The 20,610-nt window shown below is 41.7% G+C and overlaps 1 protein-coding gene across 15 annotated transcripts in view; it reads left to right on the forward strand.

The window, feature by feature from the left end:
- Nucleotides 1-16,235: 16,235 nt before the first annotated feature.
- The window catches only part of LOC144988889 (uncharacterized), a 64,819-nt gene continuing 60,444 nt past the window's right edge, over nt 16,236-20,610 (forward strand). For 10 of the 15 annotated variants that reach the window (XR_013652961.1, XR_013652959.1, XR_013652965.1 and 7 more), the window contains exon 1: nt 16,236-16,630. Coding sequence is in view for 2 of the 15 variants with exons in the window: in XM_078940198.1 (XP_078796324.1) it covers nt 16,509-16,630 (122 nt within the window). In the remaining 13 variants the exon portion in view is untranslated. Of the gene's footprint in view, nt 16,631-16,671; nt 19,892-20,610 lie in introns of those variants that run through there. The other 5 variants (XR_013652962.1, XR_013652956.1, XR_013652963.1 and 2 more) reach the window with 3 other exon arrangements.

Here is a 20,610-nt window from a genome sequence, read left to right on the forward strand (position 1 = left end):
AAGCTTGCCACATTAAGGCCGTTAATAATCTACAACATCTAATTCTAACATATTTCCCAAGTAGCTTCCAAATTATATACAAGTTAGGAGGCAATGGATCGATAGAAGGTAGGAAAGGTGGATTTTTTATTCGAAGTCGTAGCCTCTTAAATGAGGGTACCTGGTGTGTGCAAATTTTGGTGAATTTTTGAGTATGTGGTGAGAGAAAAATTTTGCTCAAAGGCAAAGTCAGAAATACGAATTACGAAAAACAATCTGCTGCTTTCAGCCTAGAACTGCTGCAGGACTGCATTATTGTCCAGTGTTTATGAGATGTTTTAGAGTCTAATAGCTGAGTCTAATTATGACAGGCAATCTGATGAAAAAACAGCTCATTTCATTTTTCCAATTTTGTTTTGTTTTTGAAGCTCACAACACCAAGTTTCACCAAGATTCCAGTGAATTGTTCAGTTTTGTGCAACCTGCTGACACAGCTGTTGTAAAACAGAAATTGAAATCATTGAATCAAACTGAAAGAAGTGAAAGTTTGCGAGCAGCTTGGCTGGACCGTTGCCTTTCCTTCCACTCGCTCCCACTGAGGGAATTAGCTCTCCCATGTGTCTGAAAAACTCTGATGGACCATCACTGCCAAGACAGACAAAGAGTTACTTTGATTTCAAAAGGATTGCTAACATTTTCTGAAACAAATCTCTCCTGGAAATAGATTTCAGTTAACTCCACTGAATTGTCTAGAAGACCTACTGAAATGAAAACGGTCTTTTTGGTGTTTTTACCATGTTCTAGTGGGAGTTTGGGGAGGACGGATATAAGAAAAATTATGCACAGACTTCCATTTCTGAGTATTTTTTTATTCCAATCAGTCTGAATCAGGAGCAGATGAAAAAAACATGCCTTAGGAAAAAGCCATTTTCGTTGCACCAGTAACATTAGGCTGGAGGTGAGAGGGGCTGTAAGCAAGTGGGAGCGCATGTAATTATGGTAGATGGATGATGGGAAGGGGACAGGTCTTACTTCCATGCCAACAGTCCCATCCGTTCACATTTCAGAGGTGAATTTCCAATGAACTCCTGCTGCTCTGCAGAAACTATGTCCTAGAAAAGGACAAAAGTTGTACTGAATTAAACTGAAACGGCATAATTAAAAGACCACTGTGGAGTAGGGTTTTTCGTTTTTGGCTAAAAACAGCATAATCATACTTAAAAGACCACAGGGAACGCTTTTACAATAAATAAAAAGATTATCGGAGTAGAACTTTAAAGATTCATTCAGTTATCTTCTAAATCTGTTTTGTCCCTTTTGGGGTCATGGGGCCACTCGTGGGGGAAGGCAGGCGACGTCCTGGAATGGTCGCCGGTCTGTCGCAAGGCCACAAATCACAACCATGCACACTCACACCTATGGGCAATTTAGAGTCACCAATTAACCTATGAAACATGTTTTTTTGGATGGTGGAAGGAAGCCGGAGTCCCCAGGGAAAACCCACGCATACACGGGGTGAACATGCAAACTCCACACAGAAAGGTCCCCCGTTGGTGTTCTGTTTTCAGATCCAGCCGGGACTTGAACCGGGAGCCTTCTTGCTGAGAGGTAATAGCGCTGACCACTGCGCCACCGTGCAGCAAAACACAGACTTTAAAGATCTTATTTATATAAGATATGATTATTTAAACTATTGCAAGTAAGACATAAATAAAAGGACTTTAAAGATATTTTATTTAAGTCTTACTTGCAATAGTTTTAATTTTTTTACTTGATAGAAATCTCAGTAACTTCTTGCTAATGCAAAAACTAAATGGGACTTGAGTGGAGACAGAGACGAGAAAGAAGCTAAAGACATGTAAGAGTTGGGAAAAAACGAGTAAAAGAGACAGAGCAAAACAGAGAGAGGTGCTAGGCCCTCATCATCGTTCACCCACGCATATTCCATCCACTTCTTTATCACTCCATTACCTCCATGTAAATGACAGCTCTCTGTGTCCCACTGAGGGGAGAAAAAGGCCTATTAACACCACAGCACAGAAAGCCCGCACACTGTTCAACCCACGCAGAGTGGACCTCCTTCACCCTCACACTCCCACGCATGTCGAAGCACACTCAAACACACAGTCGCCCAATTGCAGCCAGCAAGTGGAACAAGGATGGATAGAGAGGAGGTGGGCTTGAAGAATGGTCATTCAGGAGGAAGAGTCTTTAATTTGCTGCACACAACGAGAAGGAGTGAGATGGATTCACTTCAAAGCCCTGATTGTTTGGCTGTGAGTTTGAACAACAGGCAACATGTTTGTTCTTTTCAGACTGCTTCTCACTTTGCAGGCTTTGCCTCCAGACGAATCTTTTCAATATTTCACAGTTTTTACATCTGCATTTCTGTAATCTCATATTGAATTAAAGAATCAGCCAAATGCAGGAGAATTACTTTTCTTTGGTGAGCGTTCATATAAATCAGCTGCCAAACACTGACCTGTCAAACAAAAGCAATATTCTTCTTAAATGTTTTGCTCTGAAAGGATGAGCTACTTTCCACTATTCCAGACTTCTTGAATTTGATGATAATTTTTTCTGTTTTTATTGTTTTCGTGACAGAATAATTCATCATTTACTGTAAAATAATCATTGGATTCTTGAAATTCAGGCTTGATACCCGTAATGAGATGCAAATGAAATCAAGTTGAGTGAAAAGAGGAGGTGGAAGTCTCTAAAGCTGACAAGTCAACATGTCATTAAAGTACTGTGAACAATAGCTGTCTACAAAAACACTTCCTTTGACACAAGAAGTGCTCTTTTGCTGTGAGAATTCTCTCTCTTTTTTAGGATTCTCCTGATTTACACGTTGCTATCCGGTTTTTCTTTCCTGCTCCATAAAAGCAATGGTGGTGTTGGCTTGTAGGAGTTGAAGAAGCTGATGAATAACTTTTCATAAATTACCCCAGAGACGACAGTGAAAGTTTTAATGTATCAACAAACAGGTTCAAATCGAAACTCTTTGGGGATTTTCTTAGTTACACCTGTCCAACTGCTGGTTAATGCAAATTTCTAATCAGCCAATCCCATGGCAGCAACTCAATGCATTTAAACATGTAGACATGGTGAGGACGATCTGCTGCAGTAAAACCGAGCATCAGAATGAGAAAGAAGGGTGATTGAAGTGACTTTGAACATGGCATGGTTGTTGATGCCAGATGAGGAGGTCTGAGTATTTTAGAAAATGTTGATCTACAGGGATTTTCACCCACAACCATCTATAGGGTTTACAGAGAATTGTCCGAAAAAGAGAAAATATCCAGTGAGCGCATAACCTAAAGTGGCCAATGAGTGCAGTTTATCAATAGTTATTATCTTTAAAAATTGAAAGTATTCTTATAAACATTGCTAAATAAATAATAAACATAAATAAACAGAAACATACATTTCTTCTGCTTGTTACCATCTTTAGATGATTAAGACATAAAAGATCAACGTTAATCAACATGGCCATCACTAAATTGTCTGACTCATTTGTTGGTCATGTTTGGGCGTATAAACACCTTTGCTGTTGGGTGTCACCATTTGTGGTAGTTTACTTTCATGTTTCACATGTTTTCAGAAGGTCTGGCTGTTGCTTCGTACATGTTTTTTGCACATTTTTTTAAAGTTACAGTGCACCATTTTCTTGCACTTTGCACCACATGAGTGCCAAAAGGGATATAGACAAAAAAAGTTGTCTGACGGGACAAATATTTTTTCTCCTTTAGTCAGTCCACGTTTGTTGAATCTTCAGATGCAAAAGCACCAAATATCCTGTTCTCTTCGGGAGGGTGGGGGCGATTGTATTTATGTCTTCATTTTTTAGTAGCTATTTAAAATGTATAGGAACTCAAATGTGCCCTACTTTGGGAATCTATCATTTTATTATTTTACTTAAATGGCAGTGGGTGCCAATAGAGCTTCAGACTTTACTTTGTCCTGTCAAATAGCTGTTTTAGAAAATTGATAAATTGGGTGAAGTAAGTAGGAGTCAGTATGGCCGTCCCCACTTCCATTTCAATTTTGTCGCACAAAGAGGACGTCAGAGATTACCTGACTTGTGTGGACATGTTTACAATAAACCCAGAACCCCGGAACATCTGCTCTAAAAACAGAGAAGATGAGAAAAGAAAAGAAAGCAGACAAGACAAAAATCACTGGAACATTTGTTCAAAGAAAAATTAGATGTGCTTGATTAAAAAAAAACACTATGATAAAAATGGTCTTTTTGGCGTTTTTCTGATTATGGGGGACACAAATTGAGAAAACTAAACTCAAATTTTCACTTCTGGGTATTTCTTTATTCAAATCGTTGTGAATGTTGTTGATCATATCCTGTTAGGGGTTGCCATAGCAAATCATCTTTCACTAATTTGCACAGGTGGTTTTGGCAGAGAGTTTTATGACGGATGCCCTTCCTGACACAACCCTGTATTTTCAAGACACAGGGAGACCCAGATAGGCAGCAGCACAAAGGGTCTTGCCTAAAGGCCCGTTCACACCGGGACGAATTTCGCCGACGTTTAACGCCTCGTGACTAAACAAAGGGCACCAATGAGAGTGTGCACACCAACGCGAAAAAACGCCACGCGTCAAAGCATCAAAAAAAAAAAACGCCTCGGGTTCGTTTTTTTTTTTTTTGACGCCTCGCGTCGAAATCTATTCGACCAATGAGAATGCCGCTTTTGCACACGTGTCTGGAGCTTCTGAAGTTACAGTTAAACACAACTTGGGGGCGCTCAAACACAAAACTGACTTTCTGAGCACATATACCAGCGAAGAAGATAGACGCCGAGTAGCGTCTACACTGCCGCGAAGAAATAATGACGGACATTCTAAAATATCCCCGAACCAAGCACCAGTTGGAGCAACTGATGTTTGAAATATTCATGTTTTCTTTGTATGATTCTGACAAGCGCGTAAATACTTGCTCTCTTCTTCTGAGTGAAAAGCGACTTTAAGAAGCGTAAAGTTGCCCAGCGCCACCTTGTGTACAGGAGTATTTCTGTTTACATTAAGCGCCATCTAATGTCAGGGAATGAAATTGCATGTTCGCTCGGCTCATCGTCAGCGTAAATCGCCTGGGTGTGAACACAAAAAACGTGGCGAAAAACGCTGGCGAATAACGCCTGGCGAATATTCGTCCCGGTGTGTACGGGCCTTGAGGCTCTACTCTTTGCATGGCCTGGGAAGCAAATCCAGGTTTATTGGGTGACAGTCCCACGCTTTTTTAAGTAATCATTATAGTAAAAAAAAAAAATGTATTATTGTAAAGAGAGTTTTTATTTTCATACCTGACAAGTCCTGCAGTTAAAAAATAAAAGTTGATAAATGAAGATTTTTCAAAAGCCCCCAAACTTAAGTCTTAAGTCATTGACTCCAAATCTCAAGTCAAGTCTCTGTTATTAAGACTTAAATCCAAGTCCCCATCTGTGCAACAGGCTAACTGACCAAAGTGCATTTGTTCAAAGCATCAAGACCATGTGGTGTTAACAAATAAGAAAATGCCACAAACACTTTTTTTGTCTGCTCGTTGTCAAGCAGTGAGCCCCATTTGTCACTTCAGATGTTATGTTCCACTTCTGCAGATATTATAGTTAAATTATGTAAGAGCAATAGATTGTCATATAATACATTACAGTTCTGAGACAGTATGATAAAAAAATAATATTAATATGCAATTTATAATGGATTACAGTTTGGAGAAAACTTGCACAACACTCATGGGCACTGCTGCAAATATAACAATGTATCTGATCAGAGATATACAGGAGTCCAGTGTGAAGATTTGGACATACTGCAGTAGGACGTCCCCACTGGTCAGTCTTCTCCCTCACACTGTGGCAGACCACAACAAAACCTGTTGTGAAGGATTCCAATAGTCCAACAGCAGGGAAAAGGGGTTCAAGACAGAGTTGGAGATCAGTTTTGGATATGATTAAGCATAAATTCTAATTTTCAATTTGGTATTGATGCACACTCAATACAAAAATAGAGAAGATCCCAAGAAGTACAGGAGTCAACAAACTTCAGAAGTTTGACCTGTGAGTCGATGGAAGAGAAAAAATGGACAGACACAAAGAAAGACATGAGACACCAAAAAGGGGAAACAGGAGGAGCCAAAAGAAGATACAAAGTCACAAAGGGAGCCATGGGGGACAAAGAACCAAGGAGTAACATGAGGAGACAGAAGGAATCAAGGAGAGACACCAGACAGATGCTACAGATGAAAGCTTTTTTAATAAAAGGTAAAAGTCTGAGTATAGCACTCTTTAGTTCATTGGTCTTACTTTTTGAACTGTAACGGGGAAGAGATTAAAAAGTTCAGGTCAACATTTGTAAACTAATTTACAGTCTAGTTAAATTGGATTAGATTGGCAGGTGGGCGGACCCATGGGTGGACTTGGCACAACTTTGATGATTACACAACTTTGATGATTACACAGCTGTTGGTGCCATACCTTTTTCCAGTAAAAACTCTATTGAGATTATGTGGTTAATGTTGTCATGGTTACTTTATGTATCTGAGTCTAGACTGAGTTTAGTTCAACTTAGTCTTTCCTGTCCATACACCTGACCATCATCAGTATATAAATGGTAACAGCAGAATGGTTTGCAATCTTTCTGAGATGAAGAACAAACAGAAAACAATAGAAGCACCAAAACAGACCCCTGAGGGACTCTTCGACAAGTTTGCCATTGGAAAAAAATTCAGAGCACAACTTAAATTGAAGACTTTATGGGTGTCAAAAGGCTATTTCTAACTCCTGTTCAGGGAGCAGCTAAAGAAGGAGAAATACTGGGAGATGGAAACTTCATCAATGCAGACAAAAGGTTTGAGCGGACAGGGTACCTTTGTCTGTGATAGAAATGGAAATTGGGTAACCACAGGATAACCACCTTGATTTTATCATTCTTTAATGAAGATACCCACCAAAGTGGGGCAAATCAAGTCAATGTTGTTTGGGGGCACTCATTCACATGTTAATGAATCGGCCCTGTTGGGCTGTGTAAAGGCTGAGGATTTCACACTCGTTAGTCAAGAAAGCACTGAAGACGCCATTGATGAGGTTCATATTCAATTGTGTTCAAAAATGTTTACATCAAAAAGGGATACCATTAGTTTTTTATTCTCACCTTGGGTTTCAAACAACCAAATTTATTGTATTAAACTACTTCAGACCAAAGAGTTAATCCTTAATTATGACCAAGACTGCAGGCAGGTTTTTTTCAAGTTGCTTGTATTTGATTTTTCTTTGTATTTTTAACTTGTCCTGTCCAACAGCTGAGCAAGCAGATCAGAGCTGAACCTCTCTTGTGTTGGACAGATTTTACCGTTATGCCCCGTCATGCCCATATTTTTGCAAAAGGGAATAAGCAGGTGGGTTGAATGAATGTAATGTTTTATAAAGTGTACCTTGATCACACTGCCAGCAAAGGCAGGAGGCCTGACACCCCAACCCAGAGACAGGGGATATCAGCCAATCCAGGCATCCAAGAGCCAGACAAAGATCCAGGAGCAACCACACTCGCGCACCGGACCCTCACCAAGGAGACAGAGACGGGGGCCAAGCCCCCTGGCCGCGGAGTAGGAGGAACAGAGAGCACTCAGGGCCGGAGCCCCACCAGGACAGAGACACAGCTTTGCAGAGTTTCATTAATTTATTTTCTAAGTTATTTGTTAGATTTGTTTATTTCATTTTTTAAGCAAAAAAAAAGTGCCTTTGTACAGCAAACAACCACCAGGACCTGTCCGAACCCTCTGATACACCACATGAACCACTTGGGTCCAAGCTGGGGGGGGGTTGAAGAGGTATTCGCCCCTTATCCCGGACAATGTTACATTAGGAAGTACTGGGGTGAACTTTAGTGATTGCTCCATTATACAAATAAATATTTCTAAAGTCATTCAACATGATTTCCTTGGTTCTTCTTTACGTATTGTTTATTACAGTTGATGTATTTCTGGGATAAACATTACGGACCAAACTCTGCTTTTTGTTTTTAGAAATAATCATTTTTCCAAAGTGAAAAGTTTGTCACATTATTAATTGTACCTGTTAACTTTTGTGCTATTTCTATGGGGTCCAGATGACCTGATCCTTACATTGACGTCTTCTCCCTACCACGACAAAGGGAAAAAGGTGGAGAGGATTTCATGTAGTCTATGGACACCAGTGAAGATCACAAATAATTGAAGATAAAAGGTTTATCCCACTGTCTTGTGGGGTCTAGATGACCCCGCTCCCAATGTTTAAGTGCCTACAAGGGTTAAAAACATCAATATAAAACTAATTATTTGAAAGTTAAGGACAAAACCTTATTTAGCTCAATCAGAATTTCTGGACCACAAACAAATGTGTTAATAACTGCATCAAAATAACATCAAGAACACAATAAGAACTCATCTAAGAACACATTAGCAGAGCAACATGGAAAAGAGCAAACCTTATTTAACATTTGATAGTCATTAAGAGGAAAACATGTATAAAGATCTCCATATTAAAAAAGGGAGAACCCAGATGTCTGTTAGTTAACATGAACATCTCTTGTTTGCGGTTTTGCCTATCTGTAGTTTTATTTAGACATATTTAGACCTTCTGAATGTCATTTAGAGTTTAACAGTTACTTTGGTAGTCACTATAGTCTTGAAGCATGTGTAATTTCAGAGAGTGGTGTAACTTCCACAGAACATGGCAAAACCAGGCATTGGCATCAGGGTGTATTATAATTACTCGTTACACCAGGCACGGGAACAGGGACAGTAGTGGAGCTGGTTATTAAAATAATAATGCATTTTATGGTACAAGTGCCAAATTTGGCATGGATGTGCCTTAGGATCCATTCTTTTTGGAATGTTAGCATATTAGCCACAAGAAAATCCAAGATTTTAAATTGTATGTATAAAATAACGCCTATCACCCTTACACGGGTGTTTTTTTACACAAGCTCGAATTCTCTACCAGGGAGCTTGAGGGTCCCTTCCTCCCTTGGGGCCAGCTGGTGTGTGGACAGCCACCCCACTCTGTGTTCCCCAGGGAGTCCAGCCCTAGCCTTCGGGCAACTAACATCAGCCACCGTGGTGAATGTGTCAGCTTTGCACATGGCCCCATCTTCTCAACCTAACACATATTTTGTTATTTTTTGACTGGTTGGTTTAGGGGTTTGGGCTGGTTGTGGGGGCTATGTGATGGGCTCTTTCCATGGCCCCATTTTCCCGTTTTCGAGTCAGCCCCTAAGGGTGGCCACTCGGAAGTATTCAGGTTTGACGTGATTTATATTAGACCTATCGGCGCCTCGCAGTTCATCCATTCTGGGCATCAACAGCCCAATTCCTCGGAATCCTTGCGGTTTTGTTTGTTTTTTGCACTTCAGCTGACCATGCCATCTCCATGATTAATTCCACCAGACGCAATGCATGGCTGGGGAAGGCAGATATCGCAGATGTTCTCACTGTTCTGCCTCTCCATCCCTCCCAGTGGCGTCTTCTTGGCGTTAGGTGGCGCTTAAATTGTTATTTATCAGTTTACCTTTAGGCTGTCATAACAGTCCTCATGTTTTCGCTTACATTTGTCAGAGGCCCTGTGCTGGACTTTGTGTAATCCTATGAGCTCCCCTTCGTTTTGCATCTTCTTAATGATTTCTCGGTGGTTGATTTTCCTCCTTTATCTCCGGTCTTTGCATCTCTGTGGTCGCGACTCGTTTTCGAATCTATGTTTCCACTTTATCTAAGTAAGACGTATGGTCCTCCGCCCGTCTGGATTTATTTTCTGCCATGGATTTCTGGCTCATTGATGCAAGCCTCTCTGTCCACTTTGAAATCCCGCGCATCGTTTTTTTTATGTTTTATCTTTGGATGTATAAAATGGGGATTTTGTCGTTGTGGGCCAACTGAATTTTGCTATGTGCATTATTCCCCATGGTCATCCGTTCATCTTGTTTTCTTGTTCTAAGTAGTTCAGTCCCGGACCTCAGTGTTCCTGTTGTTCTGGATGTTTCTCTGTCTTGCGTTTCTGGTCTCTCCTTCTCGATGCTTGGAGTGGTGTTTCGTTGTGGCGATGACTGATTCGAGTCTTCAGTCTACCTCCACTTGTTTTCTGAGGCTGCGCCCTCTGTTGGTTTTGGGGGCAATTTTATGAGGACTGGTTTATGAATGTCCGGCCGCCAGAAATTTAGGATGTTGAACCCAAATCCACAGCACTAATGGTCCACTAACGGATCATGGTGTTCTGAGAGAATTATGCCATGGAGATTATTACAAAGGTTGTTTCAAGAAATACAATGATAAATAGTTTAATGCATCATTGTTTGAAACGGTTTAGTGTTTAAAAAGCTTTACACTACAAGCAAATTTTGTCCCTGGCCGTAGAAACAATATCAACTGATTCTCTCTAGCTTCAGTTCCAAGAGTTAAATTTTGTGTCCGCAAGCCAATCCTCAATCTGCCCTGCTTTAAGGCAGATGACACTCAACTAAGAGTATTTCTATTTAGAGACTTGTTGTCATCCACCTTTAAATGCATGAGGTTCAGACCAGCTAAAATACTATTAACCCTTTATCCTAGGCACTTTAACATTGGGAGTTGGGTCATCTAGACCCACTAGACAGTGCACTGAACCTTTTTTCTTCAATGATTTGTGATCTTCTCTGGTGTCCATGGATTACATGAAATCTTTCCACCTTTATCCACCTTTGTCATGGTAGAGAGAACACGTCAATGTAAGGGTGGGGTCATCTAAGATAGCACAAGGTTTAAAACCTACGATCCCTCATGGATCTCAAATTGTTTCTCCTTTGTCAGTATCCAGACACCCCTTTGCCAATTGATATTTCAGTAGTCTGTGCTTTGATGTCCACCTATTTGAGAACCACTGATTTCAAGTACAAAGCGTCAAATCCAGCCGAGCTAAAGTACAGTTCTACATGAGATGTTGAACTTCCTCATCTATGAATCTCCTTGGTCCTTGGATACCCTTCCATTCGCCTGTTCCTCGATGGCCTTCTAAAGGTAAGTCCCTCCGGAAATGACAAAAGGTGCATATAAAATTTTGGTGTTACGTGCAGGTTCCATATTTCCCTGTCAATTCTCCGTTGGAATCTGTGCTTCTGATGGCTTTCTAAGGTGCGGTGAACACACAAATAGAGCCTTCTCTTTACACTCTCTAATTGATTTCACTTTCTCAGATTTTTTCTTTAAAAGCACCTTTATTCCCTTTATCTCAAGCATTCTAAAACTGATCAGTTCTGCTAAATTGGCTGTCTTCCAAGTTCCACAGTCTCTGCTCGTCCTGCAGCTTCCCTGCAGATCGCGCCCCTGCACTCCTAGAATTGGTGCCGCAACGATGACTGCACTCCACGTACCTATTTCTGCACTGAAAGTGATAGGGCTGTGGACCTCTTCCGCATTCCAAAGAGACTTCAGACTTAAATCAACCAATATGTTAGCAGCAGAAAGGAGAATAATTTCTTGGATTATGTATGTTTGAATACTATATTTTGCCAGGTGGAAGCCTCGAATTTAGAATGTTCTTCTTTACTGCATGAGTTGTCTGACTGAAGTGAACGACCCTGGGTGTATTTCAGGCAGGCAACTCGAGCAGTGCGTTTACCTGGTTACTCCTCCCTGCGGGCGATTCAGTCTAATCAACTCACCTGTTCAGCGACCTACTTAAGGTGTGCGGTCTAATCCTCTTCTTCCATTTCCGCGAGCTCTGCATTTGTCACCCCACCCTCCTCCCCGGCTTCCACCTGTGAGCTCCGTTAGGGGTAGTTTAATACTCAAAGTTTTCTATGGATATCTTTTTCTTATGTCTCTGTATGGAGCCTTATGCCAAACTAAAAGAAATATGAAATAAATCTTCTTTACTGCATGAGTTGTCTGACTGAAATAATTTTTTTTTTACTCTATTAAAAGTTAGCCTGACACTCATTCAGGGAACATCTTTAGTACACCAAATCCAGTTTTGTGTAGGGTATCCTGGCATGCATCTACCCAGGGGCCTTACTCTGGTTGTGTCTCTGCTGCTGATTTCACTAAAAAGTAAGAGATCTCCTGTACACCAATGTCTTCTATCTCTGTGAATTGATCTGGCAATTAATAAAAATTTTCCGCAACTTAAAATATAAGTGGCACTTTGAAGTATTTCATCAGGGAACATGCTCTCCATTTTTTATCCTTAGTAAACTGGCATCTATGCAGAGACTCAACGAGGCTCGAACTACACGATAACTCGTGAGCAATAAACAGCCTCCGCAACCCTGTTGTATGTCTGATAGATCAGAGTGAAGGATTATGGATCTTTAAAGTGCACTCTGAGGTGTGGGTTTTCCAAAATATGGAAGCATTTGTGTAGCATAATTAAAAATAAGTCAAAACCAGAAACGCTTTTTCTTCTTCAAAATTTAACTGCATTTTTTGACTCAAAATTAAAATGAAAAAGCAATCAACCAAAATGCTTTTTCCTTTTCTACTTTAACACCGCTTATTCTGTCACTTAATTAAAATAATAAAGAAAATGGTATTTGACATTTCATTATCAAAAAGTTCTCTGGTAAATGTGTAGCACAATTCATTTAGAAATGTGTAATTTGACAATTAAAATGGATTAACAGAAATGATTTTTCATTTTCAAAATGTTACTGCATCAAAAGAGTCAAAATCAAAATGAAAAATCAATACTTCAAAATGCTTTTTCATTTTCTACTTAAAAACCACTTATTCTGTCTCATAATTAAAACTAAAATGCAAAGAGGGGATTGCATTTTCATTTTAACATTCACCCTGCGAATAGTGTCGCATAATTTAATTCGACTTAGCAGTTCCAGAGGGGAGGCGGGGCGATGACATCAGTGCTATCTCCGTGTGTCCGGCTGCTAAGAGACAAATGCTAGGAGCAGTGCGGCCAGGCTTATAGCTTTGTGTTAGCGGTAGAGGAGAGGGCTTTGTGACGGTTGTGCACTCCTGATGATTGTACAAAGCTTCTCGGGACTACGTAGCAGCATTTCCGCCTTCTGCGGTCCTTCTTCGGACACACCACGGTTCGTTGAAACTTTTCCCCCGGACAACCTTTGTCTTCGGACCGGCAGCCGAATCGCCGAAGGCGGAAGTGCTGCTACGCAGATCTGAGAAACTCTAAACCATCATATGAATTTGTGTTTCCAGTGGTGTCCAGACAAAATAAAGGCTGACGTAATTCCCACATATTTACATCCAAGATGCTCATTGCAGCATTGCCAGCACGGAGTTTTAAGTACGGTACCTTCACGGCTAATGTATTAGCCAAATGCTAACCCCGTCTTTCTGGTCCTTGCAGCCAAGAATAAAGCACACGGATTAAAAAAATTATGAGCGAGCAGGCCGTTAATAATAATCATGACAGTGATAAAAGGACATTTAGAAGATACGTGTTGGTTCGACCAGCAAACGTTTAGCATGGCGAAATCTGCTATAGCTGTTGATGGAGCTCCAGCTGTCCTCGAACAGCAAAATAAGTGCAGAAAAGCATATTTAGTAGATAGTCTCCTGCAGCTTCGCGCTGATTTTGCAATGCCACAATGAGCATCATGGATGTAAATATGTGTGAATTACATATTTATTGAAAACGAAATGTCAAATACCATTTTCTTTATCATTTTAATTAAGTGACAGAATAAGCGGTGTTGAAGAAGAAAAGGAAAACGCATTTTGAAGGAATGCTTTTTCATTTTCATTTTGAGTCAAAAAATGCAGCTTCATTTTGAAAATGAAAAAGCATTCCTGGTTTTGACTTTTATTTTTAATTATGCTACACAAATGCTTCCATACCAAAAAGCTAATATAAAAAATCAGCAGATAAAAATAAATGACATTTTTGTCAGATTTAGCCAACTTTTCTCAAATTTACCCCATTATTATTACTTTTTAGTGATAATTTAATGCAAGTAAAAGTGTTGTTTGTATAATTTAAAAGTTTACTGATTCAAATAAAGTACTGTAAATGTTGAATAAAAATGCCTAATGTTCTGTAAATGCTAACATGAAAAATTAAGAATTCTGAAAAATTCTAAATGTTCAATGTAGTTTCTATTACTAAACATTAATTTGGAATACAAATACTACATGTTAATGTATTGTATTTGTTATTCTGTTGCTCCCATAAGGAGTTACCAATCAATCTCCTCCTTCTTACCCTCTCCTCTTCATCCTCCTCATTCCCACCAACCATCCTCATGTCCTCCTTCTCTACATCCATGAACCTCCTCCTTGGTCTTCTTCAAGTCATCTTTCCTGGTAACCTCAGTATCCTTTTACCAACAATCATGACTCTTCAACAGTCTGCGTCTTGACTCTGTCCCACAAGATGAAAGCTTTTCCCCACAAGGTGAGGCTTAGGATGGAATGGTCAAGTGTCCGTTCGACACTTGATGGTGCCAGTGTCAACACCGCCACATCGGCTGACCTGTAACAAATGCTGGTTGGAGACTGTGATACTGTATGACAGCCATGTGTGAGCAGGCGGCACCAGGCTGTTGTAGCTGTGTGTGGTTGATCCACTCACTACTGAGGCTCCTGCTTGTTAAATGATTGAACCGTTAAATTGCTAGGGTGTCTTGTTTTTGCAAACTGCATTCTTTCAAATGGCCACACAAGAGTCAATGTTAGAATAAAAAGTTTGTTGTCCTAAAGAAATCTTCTCTCAACCTTATTCTCACCTCTGACATTCTCACCTTCCCAGTGGTCTTTTAATTATGATTTTGTCTGTTTGTTTGTTTTTTGCCAAAATAAAAAAACCCTGTGTCATTTTTTACTTTCTGTAGTGTGGCAAGAGTTCATTAGAAATTCTCCTCTAAGTCGTGGGGGGGGACCCCATCCCCATTACCCATCATCCTTCTGTTTGCATGTTCTCCTGCCAGTTTACAGTCCCTCACACCCCCAATCTAACATTACCAGTGTAAAGAGAGAGGTGAGCAAAAACAGAGCTATCCAGTCATTTAGTTTGTATCCAGATTCCAGCTCAGACAAGGAAAACAAAAACGTACATGGATCTATTCGTCTGCAAGTGGATGCATCCGAGTGAAGAAGAGAAGGGAGATCGTTGATTGCCGATTGTATGTCCTACCTCATCCCTACAAGCTTTTTCAAATGACATATATTTCTTCTGGTTCTCAATAAATAATTTGATGAATGATAATAATTGAATAAACAAATATCCAGAAATTCAATTTTATCTTTATATATGTCCTCCATTATTTTAAAAAATGCATCAAGAACATGCTAAAACCACCAAAACCAATGTTTTCATCAGAATGGGTCCTTAAATCTTATGCCATTATGCACTCAACAAAAATTCACTTGTTACTTCTAATTTATTGGCATCTCTTCGGTCTTTTGCCTCCTTATCTGAGTCAGCTTCTCCTCACTTCAGCATCCATGTACAACATCAGCTCTGCAAAGCTGATCTTGTTAACAGTCACTAAATCAAACTCCTCATCTTTTATTTTGCTGTAGCCAGAGACTGGAAGGACATTGTCAGACACTCAGATTGGACACGTTAATTGTAAAAACTGTTTTTGAATTTTAATTTTAGCGATCTTTTTTTTTAGAAAGCTGCTGTAATATAGTTTCATGGTTTTTATGTTTTTAGACTTTTTTGTTTTATGGCTGATGTTTTTTGTTTGTCTTCTATAATCCCCCTTTCTTTCCTTTTCTCCTCTTCTATCCGTTATGAAAAGGTTTGCCTTCCGCCAGGCCACAGGTGAAAAATAAGAATCTTGTTCTTAATCTATTATGCCTGGATAAATAAAGGTAAAAAAAAACTTTAAAAATAAGTAAAACTCATTTGCTATTATTATATAAAATTAATCCAAACACATTTCCTTTTTCTCTCTCATACTGTTATTTTTATTTAACTTGTTTTTATGCTGACTAATGTTTTCACTTTGTCTCAAAGCTTTCAAAAAACAAGTTTAATGCATGTCAGTTTATTGCTTTTATTAATATCATTCCACCTTTTATTGCAATCACTGTTATTTTTACTTCTTCTGATTGTTCTTATGAGGAGAACAATACTTTATGGATTTCCTTGTTTAGGGAGAAGCAAAAGTGACACATGGATGGAAGCTGAGAAAACTGACAAAGAGATGCGTGGAAGTGAATGACTGGCATGGATGCAGAGCGCACAGTGATGGCGGGCATTGAGAGGGGAGGCGCGGGAGGGGGGGCGGTCGTTGCGGTTAAGACGGCCTTTCTGGATAAACGCGCACCGCAAATATAAAGAGGCTGCGCTTAGTGCGCAGAGCTGTGGAGGAGAAACGGTGAGAGTGAGGCTCGGATTGCTGCTGTGGTGTAAGAGAAGAGTGGTGAAGTTTTTCCAGAAGAGGAGAGGACGTGTTTGAGAGCGCAGGAGGGGGGGCGGCACAGACAGACGGACAGATGGAGAAGAAGCGTGTAGAAGCGAAGAGGAGGAGGAGAAGGAGGAGGAGAAACAAAGCCTGTTGACTGAGGAAGTGTGTATGCCGAGCGGGCCATGTGCTCAGGTAGGTCCCGTCTGCCTCTGCGCTGCGCCTCAAACTCTCACCTCTGCAGCTCCCGTCTTCACGTCGCTCCTATCTTGACGCGCAAAATCCAGAAGGTCTGCAGCAGAACCAGGTAGGCTTGAAGTTGCATCACTAAATATTATTTGGCCCTTTTTTTGTCCAGCTTTAAGCCTCGTGCAGCCTTTCTGAGTCCACTTGAACATGCGTCTGCCGTGACGGTTGTCCGTTTGTTGCATGCTCTGATTTGCCAAATTCAATGTGAAATGATACGGACACCACAGATGCAGTGCAAATGAGGAGATTCTGTTCTGATCATGCTGTTTCTTAATGTGTGTGTGTGTGTGTGCGTGCGTGCGTGCGCGCGCGTAAGTGCTGGCATGGCATTGGCAGGACTATGGAATGTGTGAGACTTCGCCCCAGATCTCTTTGTTCCATTTCTCTCTTTTTCTTTCTCCCCTTTTTTTTCCTCTGGTTTTACGCACACACACGCAAATGCACGCACACACATGCACGCACATCAGCTCTTGCAGAAAACCAGTTGAAACTTCTCACCGGCAGGAGACAATGTCAGGAATGTGATTATCACGTATTTGTGTTTATTTTATCACTGCGAGCTTTTCGCAAAGCAAAAGAGGAAACCAGATCAGGCGCATGCTCGGCACTTAGTGCGGAGCCGTGCGTGTGCGCGCGCCTGCTACCACAGTACTTTGTGCGGTGATGGTGGGTGGGTGGAGAGGGAGGAAAGGGCGGTAGGAGGGTAAAGAGTGAGAGCTATTTGGCTGTGCACGTGAGTGTGTGGGTGGTTGTGTGGGTGTCAGGGTGAGTGGGTGCACACAGCACATGTGACTCGGAGCGTGCACGTGGGTGCTGATCGTGTATCAGAAAAGGTGTGCGTAGAGGTAAGGTGACGGCGTGTTTCCGATTCACCTTCGCGCAGGCCACAGCAGAGGGTTTCTTTCCGAAGTTTTTCCAAAACGTCGCCGTTTTTTCGCACATGCAGGCACGTGCCCGCGTGCGCTCACGCACAGTTGGGGCGCCTGTCAAACCGAACGCATTCCTGAGCGCGCGAACACGCGGAGTCTGAATGGTGGGATGAATGCGGGGAAATTCAGCTGAAACGTGAGGACAAAAGCCAGTGGGACATTTAAGAGGGTTTAACAGCAGAAGCCTGGGAATCAGAGAGGAAACACGCACACAAACGCGCGCGATCGCATTAACGCATGCCTTTGTGCGCGCGCACATACACATGCGTACAGCTGCGGCTCCAGCAGGCTGTTAGAGCCTGGAACAGAGGGGAATTCCCAGGGAGGTGACGGTACAAACGCACACCTCTATGGCTTTACATACATACACATGGGGTCGGGGAGCAGCACAGCGGCGCCGCGCGCGCCGGTGGAGCTGCTGCCACTCATGCGCGCCTCAGTTGTAAATCATTCACTCCTGCGGCGAGTTCAAAGGATTTTCAAGAGATCTGACTGGACCGAGCGGTCAAGATAAGACGCTTCCTCCAACATCAATCCGCAGTTGACGCACGCTGGTTCCGGTGTCACACCGCAAACACCAAAGTTTGAGAATCCATCAGGTGAAAGGGGGATGACGCGCCGGAGTTCACGCACTGTCAACTCTCTCTTTCTGTTGTCCCAGTGCGCGTGACATGTATGGCAACGGGGATGAGAGGGAAGCAGCGCGGGGTTGAATCAATATCGCTCGTAGTGACTCAGATCAGCAGCTGCGCCGTAAAGAGCCCCATCCTCTCTGAACCCTGATGAGAAACACGGCGGGGAAAGTGCGGGATTCTCCCCGATTGCGGTCGTGTTTGCATGTCCCGCACCAGCAGACTCTTAAGAACACTGCGCGCACTATCAAGTTTCTGTCGCTGCGTAAAGGGTTCATTTGCATGAAACATCTTCAGCAAAAGCACCTGCGTGAGCAGTACAAGCTGAATGGAACTTAGAAACGTATGAGTCTATTTTATTTTATTTCATTACTTTATGAGCGACTTCATCTGCTCTCACTTCACGTCAAAAATCTTTCTTTTCTGTGATGGAAAATGTTGCCACTTCATTAGTGAGTTAAAGTGAAATCTTGATTGAATCTTTTTTTAACCTCCCATCGCCAAAAAAGTTCATTTAGAAAAAAAAACAAGAAAAGAGAAAATAATTCTGGGAAATGAAAAGAAAAATTACCCATCCCAGATACCAGAAACTGAGGTCAGAACTGTACTCATAAGCAGATAGGAGAAAGAGTGGGCACAGTAATTTATTCAGGGAATTTCACAATATGAAATACTGCTGGTAATATTGTCTGTGTCGCGTCGCCAGGGCGTCCTCCACCTGCATGTGCCATCAGGCAGCAGATAAAACACTTCTTCATTTCCCAGATCCCCTCGCGCGCACACAAAGACTCATCATTCCGCGCACTTAAGTCAGACAAAGCATCTGCATAGATTTAGATAGGTGGATTTCCCTGTAGACTGTTGGTGTTGAAATATTCACATGGGAAAAATATTCTCATGTTCTGAAAATGGAAACTTCTGTTTTAACGTTTGATCAAATTAGTTTTTTTGTGTTTGTTTTTGTGTTTGATGAGGGCAAAGTTGCTTTTTTTTACATTTTTGCTGTTTTTTCTTGAATCGCTGAGGCGCAGCTGTGGTGCGTTCTGCGTGATGCTTCAGTAAAAGAACTTTAGATGGTTCACCAATAAAATAGATTCTAATCCTCATGTGGGACGAAAACTCCGACAGAGGACATCATGCGCCCAATTTTCCAGTTTCCTCCCTTTATTTCTTTTACTTTTCTGTTGCAAACTTTTCTTTTTATCGGTGCACATTTTGCACACACACAGAGAGAAAAGACCTCAAGTTGTTTAAAATTAATGTTTGTTTTTGCTCTCGCATGTGCGGTACTTTGACCTGTTTCCTATTTTTATTTGCGTGATAATTCCTTTACCTCCAGCTGCTCCACGCGTGAACTTTTTGTTTCATGTATTTTTTGGTGCTGCCATTAAGTGCGGCATCACTCTGCACATATTAGTCTACGCTGACCGGAGGGACCGTCCCCGCAACCTGCAGGGGTTCGTGGGGGATTTCTTGCTGGCTCGGGTGGACTGTCGGCCGGAGGCTTTGGGGAGGGGGAGCGCCGAAGTCAGACCCTCAGTTGTAGTTGCTGGCATTTTCAAACGACATTTACGAGTGATGGGGCAGAAGTGTTGCAGGGGATGACTTCATCCACCTCCTCCTCGCTTGTCTGCGGCTGTCTTCGTGCAGCTTCTCGGTGTTGTCTCGCTGATCGGAGGGCGCGCAGTCGAGGAAGAGCTCCGCTGCCGCGCGCCTGCCTCCTTTTTTTGTACAATTGAGCTGGTGTGAAGATTTCAGGTACGAACTGGATGACTTTAATATTCTTTTATTTTAGCCAAATGGGTCTTTATTTGTGTGCATCAAACAGGTTTAGAAAAAGTTTTCGCTTTGAAAACTGTGCCTTACTTAAGAGTTGAATCTTTTGGAGCATGGCACTGCGTCAGTGTGTGGTCCTCTGGCTCCGGCGGGGCCATTGTGACCGTCGGTGCGTGCTGAATGCGTGAGTGAGTGTGAGTTTGAGTGCTGAAGGAAAGGCTTGTGGTCTTGGAATGCATTTACCCCGCGGGAGAGCGCGGGCCTGCGGGACAGAAAAGGTGCAGCGGTGCGTGAAGATCGTGGAGCGCAGTGACCAACCTGTTAAACGCTCTCTAAAGAATCAGTTGCTGGCTGCAGAGCGCAGGTGCTGATGGTGAGAGATGCTTCCTCGCTTTGGAAAAACAGGTTGACTGGAACTTAAGTTGAACAGAATTGAGATATATATATTGTGATTATTTGGGTGTTATTTTAAAGCACGCTTCTTCCCGTTTACGCAGTGCTTCTGCATCCAACAGGGGGCACTTGTGCCACATCTAACTGCGAGTCAGTAACACTAACAAGCTGGGCTACCAGGTTGTTTTGACAAATGTATATTTTTGCCTAACTTTGCAGTCACGCATAGAACATTTGAAATAATGACAAATTGAACTGCAAAATGCGCAAAAAATCTTGGAAAAAGCATATACACTCAGGACTGAAAT

Source organism: Oryzias latipes, chromosome 21 (assembly GCF_053564925.1).
Source record: "Oryzias latipes strain Hd-rR chromosome 21, Olatipes_Hd-rR_3.1".
Classification (NCBI taxonomy): Eukaryota; Metazoa; Chordata; class Actinopteri; order Beloniformes; family Adrianichthyidae; genus Oryzias; species Oryzias latipes.